Source organism: Plectropomus leopardus, chromosome 24 (genome assembly GCF_026936395.1).
Source record: "Plectropomus leopardus strain MGB_pleo_1.0 chromosome 24, ASM2693639v1, whole genome shotgun sequence".
NCBI classification, from domain to species: domain Eukaryota; kingdom Metazoa; phylum Chordata; class Actinopteri; order Perciformes; family Serranidae; genus Plectropomus; species Plectropomus leopardus.
This window is the reverse complement of record NC_142199.1, coordinates 8,435,693-8,448,338: the sequence shown is the minus strand read 5'-3', so window position 1 is coordinate 8,448,338 and position 12,646 is coordinate 8,435,693. Positions and strand designations below refer to the sequence as shown.

General features: G+C 41.4%; 1 protein-coding gene across 1 annotated transcript; it reads right to left on the bottom strand.

The window, feature by feature from the left end:
- Positions 1 to 206: 206 nt before the first annotated feature.
- Positions 207 to 10,099, bottom strand: igfbp5a (insulin-like growth factor binding protein 5a). The gene is made up of 4 exons (XM_042512946.2): positions 9,309 to 10,099; positions 2,995 to 3,206; positions 2,588 to 2,707; positions 207 to 2,117 (listed from the first exon to the last, which is right to left on the bottom strand). The coding sequence occupies exons 1-4, from the start codon at positions 9,640 to 9,642 to the stop codon at positions 1,980 to 1,982; spliced, it is 804 nt and encodes a 267-aa protein (XP_042368880.1). The 5' UTR covers positions 9,643 to 10,099; the 3' UTR covers positions 207 to 1,979.
- Positions 10,100 to 12,646: the final 2,547 nt, after the last annotated feature.

Below are 12,646 nucleotides of genomic sequence, written 5' to 3'. Positions count from 1 at the left end.
TCTATGGGTTAATCTTTCAAAAACATGCATCACCTTTGACCACACCCAAATAAGTTATGTCACAGCAGGTAGTTTCGCCTTTGAAAGCACATGGAAACAACCTGCATCATCAACAGTGTCAAGGTCATCAAGATAGCAGTCACCGCAAACACAACCACTGACTCAATATCTTGGCAGAGTTCACACATTTAAGACATGAGTGCAGATTTTTTTGGGTACATGAACTTTATTTAAATAGTGATTTGTCATTACAAAAAAACGAGTACATCAATTACACGCCTGATAAATATTCCACCGTATTGTTCACATTTATCGTTTTTTTTTAGCTGAGATTCTGAAAGTGTCACCTTGTTGTGTTTACATGTGTGCTAAAATCAAGAATTGGCCGATGGGCCCCTGTCAATGCTCTCCTAATATCACAGTATAGTGATTAGGCGTGAGGAATGTCTGAGATTATAAGAGTCATTAAATGAACATGAAGATTATAACAAAAAAAGGATCTGAAGCTGATTTTGAACTATAGGACAAAAAGTGTGTCCTCTGTCATCACACAAAATCCAACAACAAATCTTTCATCCACACCTGAAATTGTTTTCCTCCTTTGTGCCGGAGTGTCCCTCATTCAACAAACCAATGGGTCCACATGCAAATGAAAATTCAAAGTGGTGTGGGGCAGAAGGCACTTGAATTTACATACAAACTCAGCAACCTTGCTCTTTGCAGGATACATGACCTGATCAACCCTGAGAGCAAGCCGACCGATTTGCCTGTGGTGGCAGTGGAGACCCTGCACGTGGACACATAATCAGTGCAGGGCCTTTGCATACGATTTGTGTGCGAAGGGAAATGCACGGCACCACTTTTGACTGACAGTAGCTCAGGTAATGAGAATTTAAAACAGAGTTTCTTACAGTTGAGAACTATAAGAATATGACACATACAGTACAGAACACACACATACAGACAGGAGCACGCACACACACACACACACACACACACACACACACACACACACACACACACACACATTGTACACATTTACAAACAGTGGACGCAGTTGTCTGGACTTAAAAAAAGGAGACTGTCAAATATCCAACCTTTTACAGTACATAACAATATGATTGTTTATGAGTGATGTCAAGGTCGTCACATTGTGATTTTGAAAATAATCACCAACTGACAAAATCATTTATATGATTCATAAGCATACAGTTGCTGATTTCTCATTTGATTTTCCATATTTTTAAAGTTGAATTTCTTGAAATTCAAGAAATAAAGCAAATACCTTTGTTTTCTAAAATGCCAAACTATTAAGTGTAAGCTTCTGTTGGCTGTTACAGATTTGGCTCCCATTGGTGCCCACACATGATTTGGTTTTTCTATCCACATTTTCCTACTTAGCAAAGTTGCCCAACAGTGGCAAAGTGTTAGCAATTGTAGGATGTGGGCAGGATTAAAAAGCTTAAGTCATTATTTGATAGCTAAAAGATATGCCTCTTACATAAGGATGTCATTCATATGATTAAAAACTAGTAAAACATGGCTAACTGATATGAGCACTGACTCTTCAATGGTGTCTCCTTGATCACCACTATGACAAAAACATGAAAAAAAGTTGATTTTTAGCCACATTTAAAATATGTCTTGTCTCAGAATTTCCTGGAGTAAATTTCGCATAATATAATACACAACATATTATCAATATTATACAAATATATATAATCCTCTATTATCTATGGATATAAAGAGTTGAGGTGCTAGCTAACCTCGAACATAGTACACGGTCAGTGGGGAGCCAGATTTAACACCTACGTGAAGATTTTCACCCAAGCAAGCTTTTCAGTTCAGCTCCCCTTTTAAAGAAAAACATAAACAGTCCATCACACCTGACCATTAGCATTTTTGCCATATTTTCCTGATTGGCAGTCATTATGTGCGCAAGCTTGATTGGCAGGTTTTAGGAGGGCTCAACGACAGGTTCATTCGTTGCTGTTGCTGCTGCTGTCGAGCTCTTTGCACTGCAGGTCTCCTCCCGCGTAGTTGATGCCGGGGATTTTCACACCAAACCGGTCGACACACCAGCAGATTCCCCTCCTCCGACCACGAGACGGCTTACACTGCAAGCACAGAGTTAGCAGAAAGGGATAAGATGCTGGTGATAAATTCTTTTTCAGCTTTAATGGGTGCAAATTTGCAAATCCTAGGAAAGTGAAGGAATGACCCCCCCTACTCTACCTATGAGCAACCAGTACTCGTTGCCTTTTTGGTTGGATTGGTTTGGTTTTGGCAAGAGGAGTGGAATTGGTTAGAGTTTGGTAAGAATGTCGGAGTAAGCAAATTGGAAGCAGAGTAAGGGAAACCATTGCTTACTGAAATGACCTGCCCTTCTTTACCTGTGACTGGCAAGTGCTTGTTGCCTTTGTTGGTTGGATTAGTTAGGTTTTGGCAAGAGAAGTTGGATTGGTCAGGGTAAGAATCTCGGGGTATGACAATCAGAGTAAGGCAGAGTAAGGTGGGCCATCCCTTTGCTTTTTTGGACAGATAAAAGGCTTGTATCAAAACCAAGATGATGAGGATGAATCCCTACCTGTTTGCGCTTGAAGAAGCCCTTCTTGTCACAGTTGGGGATGTACAGAGAAAGGGCCAAGACCCTTGAGGTGTCCTTCATGCTCTGAATGAGATTATCCAGTCTTCTCCTGCAAGGGCCCTGCATGCAAAGATGTGGGTGTGAGTGTTTGCATGGTCAGAATGTGCACAAGAGTTAAAGAGGATGATTCAAAATGCCTTTGGGAGTATGAAAAAGTAGGGAGGTGGGAAATACCTCCTCTACTTTAATAATTTGGCACTCTGTTCATAACATATGGTCTCGTGTGAAAGTGGCCCTGCGGGGCATCTCGGCTGCTTTGTCAGAACTAGTTTCTTTATACTTATTCCCCTTTTAGCTGAGTCATTTTTCTCTCTGGTATGCCTCTTTGTAATCTCAACTTTACTTACGAACTCAGGCTCCAGTTTATCCAGGCTGAGCGGAGAGAAGTCCAGGTTGCTGGTGGGTCCCAGCCTGGCCAGCTGCTTCTTGCGGTCCTTGGCTTGCTTCATGGCCTGGGCTTTCCGACTGCTGATGTGGTCTCTTCCATATAAGGGCACCTTGCTTTGGGGCAGCATGGACTCTGGGATGGGTAGCATGGTGTCATCATTAGATTCTCTGTCTGGTAGGGAGGCAAAGACAGATGAGGTTACTCACTGTTATCATGCATGTTTGAAGTTAAAGGTGCCCTGTTGGAGTTTCCTTGTAAACAGTTACTTTTACATTCAGCATTTCTCATCAAAATAACCTGTGTGTATCCTAGAGGCCTAATAAAAGTGATGACGGAATTTCTTCTCATAAAACATTTGCAAAGACGATTGCTTGAATACTTCAAATGCTGTGTTGTTTATATCTATCATCAGTTTCTTCTTCTCTGCTGTTTTTTTTTTTTTGGCGTTTACTTAATTTTATGGCAAGGTAGTAACAACAACTTTCACCAGTGGAATAGAGTTAAACTGAGGGACATCATATAGCAATAAAGGTTTTTGTTTTTGCCACTGACTATCTGACAACATCATGGAAAGGATATTACATAGATCCTTTTCGCGTAACCAGAAACAGACCCAAAATTGCTATCACTTAATCTACAAGACAGCATTTAACTAAACTGTAATCGTAGTGTGTAAAGAGCCAGCATATTTTCACAGCTAAGCGGGTGTATTAATGATTAATGCTGACCATACTTGAGTTGGTGACTGCTTGAACAGTGGAAAGACAAACCAAAATGTTTTTTGTGAGTTTTGTTTAATTTATGTTGACTTTTAAAGTGTGTTTTACTATGATAAAATCATTGGGGTTTTTTTGTTGTTTTTTTTAATGGAATTTGGTGGGCTTGGCAATAATGATTTCGGGGCTGTTTCTAGTTTAACAATAGATTCATCTCTGTAGGGATCCTTTCCATAATGTTGTCAGACACTAATAACAACAATTTGAGTCTGTCAGTGGCAAAAACAAGAACTTTTTAATGAATGTAAATTCTATTGAGTATAGGAGACTAGGGTCCAGGTCAAAAAGTACCAAAGTTACCCTTTAATTCTCACTCCCAGTGCACTCAGATTTAACAAGTCTCTGAAAAATATTCATAGTTCAATTATTTTTCTCCTGAAAAAGTCACTGATAACTCTCCCTTAAAGTTCTGCTGTTGATTATATGACATCAAATGTTTGACATCAAATGTTTGAGAATCAGTTGCGCTACTGCATATATGAATATAGGCATGGGGAGACAGAGTACAAACACAACTACAAGAACAAGAATGTGCACCATAGTCCAGCTGCAGTTAGCTGACGCTTGATTCACACAGGATTACTGTTATCAGAGAGCTGTCTCCACCACTCGGTAATTTACACCGGAACTTTACAAATTACAGACATAAAAATAACCCATGATACCAATTATTACAAACAACTTAATGTCCACAGGTGTGATATTAACCCTGTGCAAAACAGGTCTTCAAAGCATTTTTTCTGCTGCTTTCTAGAGACGGTTTGAAGAAGGGTCAGAATCAAGAGCGCTATGATGGATCCCACCTGGATATGTACCTATTTGAGTTGCTAAAATTAAAAAGTCACGAAGGTGCAGGACAGTAGCGTCTACCAATATCATCAGAACACAACGTGATGATTTCACTGCACCAGCTAAATGCTTATTTAGCACAGTCAGTGGCTACTGGCCAGATTCAGATTGGAAGTGTTGACATACGGAACAACATAGCCTACATTTATGGCAAGTTAGGTTGCCAGTTTGGGGTATATGTAGACCAGGGGTTTTAAAACTTTTATAGCTGGTGACCTAAATGAGATATTTAGTCTCACCCTGGCACCCAGGCCCATGAAAACATACTATTACACTTGTCATGTGGCAAGCCACCAGAAACAGCCGCAGCCCATTTTGGGTCCCAACCCCCACAGAAACCCTCATGTACATGCATCTTTCATCTGTGCAAAAATACAGCTCTTTTGCAACATTTTGGGGAGTCACACACAGTCGCACAAACCTCAGTGCTCGCCCCTCTCCCTTGCCTCGTCCCACCCTCTATTCATACGACCACAGCGACTGTGTCGAGGCCAGAATGAGTGGCTGTGGCTTTCATTCCCAAAGGCACTTTCAACTGATATTTCACTTCATTTTTTGCTTTTAACATGCATTAGCCTTGTATGCATCCTAAGCCACAGCTGGCCCATTTCCACTGCTGTGTCACGCACTTGTTTCCGTTTCATTTTGGCAGATTGCACAATTCTGCACATAAACCCCTCCGTTTCTGCACTGACGTGATTGCTAAGCTACTAAGCTAACCGGGCGGTGAAACAAGGTCACCGCCACGTTGCAAATGATGCTTAAAACCCTCCCGAGCCCCTCCAACCCCCAGTGATGATCATGGAGATCATGATGATGTCATCCGTCCACATAATGACAGCTTCTTGGAAAAAGCGAGAGAGATTCCCCCATCCTCCAGTTTCCTGCTGACACAGTTTTTTTCCTCCTCCAGAGAAAGCTGAGGCAGATCAGCAGCCAGCATAAACCCAATCAAGTCCTCACATGCTAATCCTCGAGTTTGTCTAATCTGACCTGTGCTGACTGATCTTTCATTTTGTCTCTTCTTCCTTTCCCTTTTCCTCATGTTTGAATAGTAAAAAAGCTCCTGGAGAGCCAGATCCCTGCAGGAGTTTGCAACAGCAAAATCCTTCCATGTGTCTCTTGTTTCTTTGCTCTTGACAAGAAATTTTTATGCCTGCTTCCTCTGGAAAGTCAGTGTGAAATCAGTCCAGATAATGTTGCAGAGGAATCTCTTAAGTTGTGCTTAATGCACTTGCAAACACGACAAAAAAGCCAAGTAAATACTACAGTTTCTCGCCTTTGAATTACAGCTTGTATTATTATTTTTCTGCTTTTCACAATAGTGCAATATGCACCCATGCAAAGTGGTGCATTAAAGTGACATTAGGGATGTGTTCAAAATTTTGTCTGTCTTCCTTTTTTTTAAATTGTGAGACAGTCAGCCTGAAGAGCCAGATCCCTGCAGGACTTTGTGACAGAAAACTTCTTCCCTTGCATATCTGGACAAAGAGTTTTCCTTTGTGTTTTATCTGCAAAATCAACGTGAAATCAGTCCAGATATCGTCGCTTGAGTTTCATGTTTCACATACTTGCAAACATGACAAAAAGGCAACTAAATACCCTGTTTCAAATTTTTGAGTGACAGCTTGTATTATTGCTTGTCATGTCTTTTCACAATAAATGCGCAAAATGCATCCAAGCAGACTGGTGCATTAAATTAGAATTAAGAATGTGTTTAGAATTTCATTTTTCCTCTGCTCCCTTTTCCTTGTATTTTTGAATTGTGATCCTCGAAAGCTGGATTGCTATAGGAGTTCATGAAAGAAAACTTCTTCCTTACGGCTCTTGACAAGTAGTCTTCATCCCTTCTTCATGTGGAAAGTCAGCGTGAAATCAATCCAGATATCATTTCAGAGGAATAACTTGAGTTTCATGTTTCATGCACTTGCGAACATGATGAAAAAGCAACTAAATACTACTGTTTTTAGCTTTTATCTAAGTTTGAATGACAGCTTGTGTTTTTCTTTTAACGCTTTTTTCACATGATAAATGTATATAATGCACCCATGCAGAATGGTGCATTAAAGTAGCATTAAAGATGTGTTAACAATTTAATCTTTTTTGCGCTCCTTTTTCTTCGTGTTTAAATTGTGAGAGCAGTGATCCTGGAAAGCTGGATCCCCATGACAGAAAGAAAGAAAACTTCTTCCTTATGTCTCTTGACATGGAGTTTTCATCCATTCTTCATGTGGAAAGTCAGCGTGAAATCAATCCAGATAATGTTGCAGAGGAATAACTTCAGTTTTATGTTTCATGCACTTACAAACATGACAAAAAGACAACTAAATATTACTGTTTCTAGCTTCTATCCAGGTTTGAATGACAGCTTGTGCTATTGCTTTTCGTGCTTTTTCACATGATGAATGTGCAAAATGCACCTATGCCAAATGGTGCATTAAAGTAGCATTAAGAATGTGTAAAAAATATTGTCTTTCCTTCTCTCCCTTTTTCTCACGTTTGAATTGTGAGACTCCCGGAGAGCAAGATCCCTGCAGAAGTTAGTGACAGAAAACTCCCTCCTTGCATTTTTACTTTGTTTCTTTGCTCTTGACAAGGAGTTTTCATCTGTTTTTCATGTGGAAAATCTCTCCAGATAACGTTGCAAAGGAATAAGTTCATGTGCAAATTGCACCCATGCAGTGGTGCATCTTGTGTTAAAATACACATACATCCCTTTTCTGAATTATAGTATGTATGCATGCACCTATTGGCTTGTTTTTAATTATTTCAAGTGCCTGTTCTGCATGAGGTGTGTATTTATCTGTGTGCATATGGGTTTTGTTTAATTTATATGTTGAGCGAGCGCCCAGCAGGAGATGTGGAGTTAATGGAGAAGCTGGCTGACGGGCAGACAGATGGGGGGATCAGTAACCCACGCTCAGCCTGCATTCTGCTGAATCACTGCACAGCCTGGGCCTGCCTGCAGCGCTGAGACGGAGAGAGAAGGGGGGAGGGAGTAGAGGAGTGGGGGAGACAGATAAAGAGACCAGGGTGGGACTAACAAAGAGTGGTGGGAGGGAGCAGAGGATAGTGTGGGAAAGGGAAGGGGAGATGAATAGAAGATTGAAGTTTTTTGATTATACAACAATTTCTCAGATGCAAATCTGCTCTGAATGATCTGAATGGGTGCTGCCAAAGATTTTCTCAGTGCAAATTTTAATAGTAACCCCCCCCAAAAAAATAGACTTTAAATGTCATAGCAAGGGAACACGCTTATCTTTGATAAGGCTGATCTGAATGTGACACTGATACATATGTGTGCCAGTGTTTCCCCCTTTCTTATCTTCTGCCTTTTCTTACTGGACTTCCCTCTGAGCAAGAAGAACTGCAGTTCTTTGGCTCGGTCCGCTGAGGTTTAATACAGCCAGCGAGATTATTTATGTTTCCAGAGTGCTTCTATACTAAAGCTCCAATCTGCAGGAAAGTAACACAGAATGGAAAGGGTGAAACTGGGGGTGAGGCGGGGGAGAAAAAGAAGAATAGGGTGGAAAAAGATGAAGAGGGACAGTAGCCAGGCAGGGAAAGAGGAGAAGAGGTAGTGTGGTGGGAGAGAATAGAGAGACAAAAAGGTGGTGTGGGAAAAGGAACAGGTGGTGGACGAAGAGGTGTGTGACAAAAGAACAGACAAAAAAAAAGAAACTGTAGAGGGAAAAAATATGATTTCCCACCTTAAAGAGAGCCAACATTTCCCCACAAAGCGCTCCCCAGCACAGCAGACACAGTGACTGTCCCTGATCTCAAAGGAGCCAAAAGGGAGCCTCACAGAGCACTACCTGTAATCTTCTCCCTTGTTTTATGTCGGCTGGGGGCCCCTGAGGCGGCGGGCCACTCACACGAAACCTACTGATTTACAGCTCGCAAGGCCCCATGAGGGCTTTTCAGACCAAGATGACAGGTTGATCGACGCTCGGCACCAATTGTTGACAGAGTTCACAGGGTCAAGGCACAAGACAGGGGCTTTTGAGTCGTGTGCCTCGGTAATGACAGGTGTCAGGATGTCTTAAGGAGGTCGAGTTGACTCCCATCAGCCTTGCTGGCTCCCAAAGAGACACAGAAGGGCACCTGACCTCTTTTTTCATCCTCCACCTTTAGAAAATATAACATACATCTTTGAGTAAAGGGTGTGAATAAGTGTTTTTTTGGGCTAGGGGTCATTTTTCCATCTTTTTTTTAAAATTTACCACAGCATCCCTTGCTATCTGTGACTTTTTTTTAGTTGGCTAAAATATGTTTTGTTGCTGGCCCCCATTCACAACCGCACATCGCTTTGCTTTTGTATCAGACTCCAGCCTGCTTCTCCAAACTGGCAGGTACAAAAAGCAATACACTGACTTTGGATAAGTACCCCATGCACTTAGAAAAAGCCAAACTATCCCTTTAAAATTTCTGCTTAGTCAAGTAGAGCACTGCAGATTAAGTTCTATAATTGAACATAATGAGAGAGAATTACATAAAAGAAGGTTTACATTTACTATAATGAATGCAAAATGAAGCTGCCATCAATTAATGACTGAATTAATTCATTTAATTAATGTTCCATTAAAGTCAGTGACCTGTTTTATTCCAGCCGCTGTGATCTCAATCAGTCATCTCTCCACAAGCCTACCTTTTGACGGATGCAGCAGTTTGTACAACTTCTCGTTCCTGCACACCCCCCGGCCGTGCAGGAGCGCGTGCAGCGGCTTCTCCTCGCCGTTCTTGGGCAGGCAGCGGAGCCCGCGCGTGCACGGCCCGGTGTACACGCCGCACGGCTGGCCCTCTTCGAGCGCGCACGTCAGGCAGCAGCCGCAGCCGGGCTCCTTCACCAGCTGACAGGCCATCGGCACCGGCGGACACATGGAATGGGCCTTTTGATCGCACGGCTGGCACGGCACGTACGACGAGCCGCAGCCGGAAATGCTCAGCAGGGGAAGCACCAGGAAGGAGACGCTCAGCAGCATGGCGCGCTTCTTGGCTAAACTGTCTGATCGAAACCTCAACGATTATCAGCTGTATCTTGTGGTGAATCCTTTCTTTGCAAAAGATTTCAGTCCAAACATCAGGGAGGGGGGAGTGTTGCATCCACAGGTGCTTTGCGCGCTCAACTCCCAAACGTTGCTCGCAATCCACAAAGAGTCACAATGCAAATCCCTTCAACATTGCAATCACCAGTAAAATTTAAAAAAGAAAATATCCAGACACCACGTATGTCCTTTCAGTGATGCCCGGTGCCGTTTACGCGCAAGCGGTTCCTCTCCAAATACGAGAGAGCGAGCCTGATTCCCACTGCCGCGCTCTCTGTAGGTTATTTTATCCGCAAAGCTTGTGAGCAAAATGTGTAATCTGTGGCTTTGAGCTTGCCTTTTAAAAAAGAAACAGCCAGAGGCGAAGCCTACAACGATGGGTATGTCAAACAACGTTTGGAGGGGGAGGCGCACTTGTCACTCCGTGCGCTGCGATGCTGATTTCACAGGGCGGGTGCTGGCATGCCTCCAGATCTGCCAGATAGGAGACGATGCTCCTGAAGGCGACTGAATAAGACCTTGTCTCTCTCGCTGCAGAGTGGCCATTTAGTATTCCCAGGCTCTCCAAGACAACATTTTTATTATTATTATAGGTGTTTGTGCTCAAGAACAAGAAAGCTCACTTCTTTAAAGACCACTTCAACGAGGAATATTCAGAAAACTTAATTTGCTGACGAGGTCATTTGAACGACAGCATGTGGACTTCCAAAGCATGCTGTTGGATTCAGAAGTAATTTTTAAGGGGAAAGAAAAGTAGTTTTAGTGTTTACAGACCTCCAAGGGAAGAGTCATATATATAAACGGAGCCATGACTGCAAGTAAGAGGGAACTTGGCAGAGAAAGAAGAAAATGTGACCTAATGCAATAATTCATGTCACATGCAAGACAAACGTGGTTTGTCTAGTTTAAAGAAAACAATCAGCAAAAAGTTATGAAGTTGAGATGATAAAAAAGACTTATGGTTTATAGATTTCTTTCTTTATAGCTTATATGGACATGGGCGTAGATTTTGGGAGGGGGTACTGATATTTGAAAGAAGTTAGGTTGTGACATTGGGTGACAATGTCAGGACAACGTCTAATGCCAGCGTCAACTTGATGTAGAATACTGAAAAAAAAAAATATTCTCATTCTCAGCTCGTCTCATATCAACACTTTTTTAGTGGACTTTTCACGTCTACATGACCTGCTAGATATCTGGGGTGTGTATGTTGTTGACATTCAGGGACAATGTCAATTTGTGCCCGTTACATGCGTTGTCTAAATACACTGCTACTTTCGCAAAACAGTTTCTGCTCAACAGATGCATACAGTCTTTTTCAAATAAACTTACAATGTTGGTAGATATCTTGCATATATATTTATTTCCTTGCGCAACAAAAGCAGATGGTTAGGTTTAGAAAAAAAACATGGTTTGACTTAACATTCATACAGGGTTCAAATGGCAGGCTCTCAGGAAAAAAGTCCAGGGTTTGCTGGACTGATCCACCAGCCCACCTGCCTGCCCTGTAGGAACTTTCCAGCTATATTACATTTTTACTGGTTTCAAACTGATAGTGTCATTTCATACCATCACGACAGCTTTTTTTCCCACTGCATTATTGATGTCTTGATGCAAAACAATGCCATGAAGCTGTAAGATACCAAGAACAAAAGCAAACATCTGCAAAATGTCATGATGTTAGCATCCATAGACTGGGAAATTCTAATGATGACATTTAAAATATCATTATTGCAATATATTTTAATATTTTAAATCATCAGTCTGATTAGCAGAGAGTCCAACATCTTTCTGAAATCATATTGATGTCCAATGATAGCAGAGTGTTTTTCCCCCACCAAATAAATAGAGACATTTCCACCATAAATTGAAGCAGAAAAAGCTCAAATTGGTGTCCCCCCAGTCACATAAACCATAAAAACAAACATGCTTACTTAACATCAGGATCTTTTTTCACAGTGTTCATCCACAAAGGGATAATGGTTTTGCGGTTAAATGGAACATTAATAATCTCCTATCCTCATATCCTTCTCAACATGTAAGCAGACTCGCTGATTTTTCCTCTTTACTGCAGAAGAAACACACTTAAAATCCTAATTTGATGGTGTTTAGATTTGGAATTGGCCATAATCTCTTCACTGGAAATTGATCTCCATTTAAATGTAAATACTTTTTCGACAAAATCCCTTGGAAGACACAATTAGAGCCTTCAGATTCTGACCACAAACATGGTTTCACTGTTCCCCTGTGGAGCTGCCAGATGGATACCCACTGCATCCTTGACACATTTTCTTCTTCCTTGTATGTCAGAAACATTTTGGTGAAATTTGACCTTATAACTGCACTTATTATGTCACAAACTTTTAAAGTTAAGGGTGGGTTCCTGCTTGTGAAACAAGAATGCTTTAACAATTCCCCTCAGATATCTTTGGATTTCTCCCTTTTGCCAAAATACTGTAGCTTTAAATATTTGTGTGATGCTGTCTTAACCATCACAAATGTATTCTCCAAAGATCTGCGCAATGAGTTGCTGTAAAAAAAAAAAAAGGGCCAGATCAGGGCAAACTGCACTTGCACTGACCTTATTTTATGACTCAGCGAGGTCAGTGTCCAGTGAGATAAGTGGTCAGCTCTCATGAAGTGCAGCTGAGGACAAAACACTCGTAATTCACATGATGTTTTGGAGGATACCAATATATGTCGGAGGATTGTGGATGATGTTTTTGTTTTTATTATACAGCGTCCCAATAGAGTCCAAGACACTCTGCTAGGGAAAGTTTATTTAATGCTTTTGACCCTAGTCATGTTCTTCTTCTTGGAACAGGCTGTGTATAATTTGTTAATTGTTTGCTTTTATTTGCCTCTTTCTTTACATCCTGTTATTCCTCATCTTGATTATACAGTTTAAGTGGCGTTTAAGTGTCCCATGATAGGATGAATC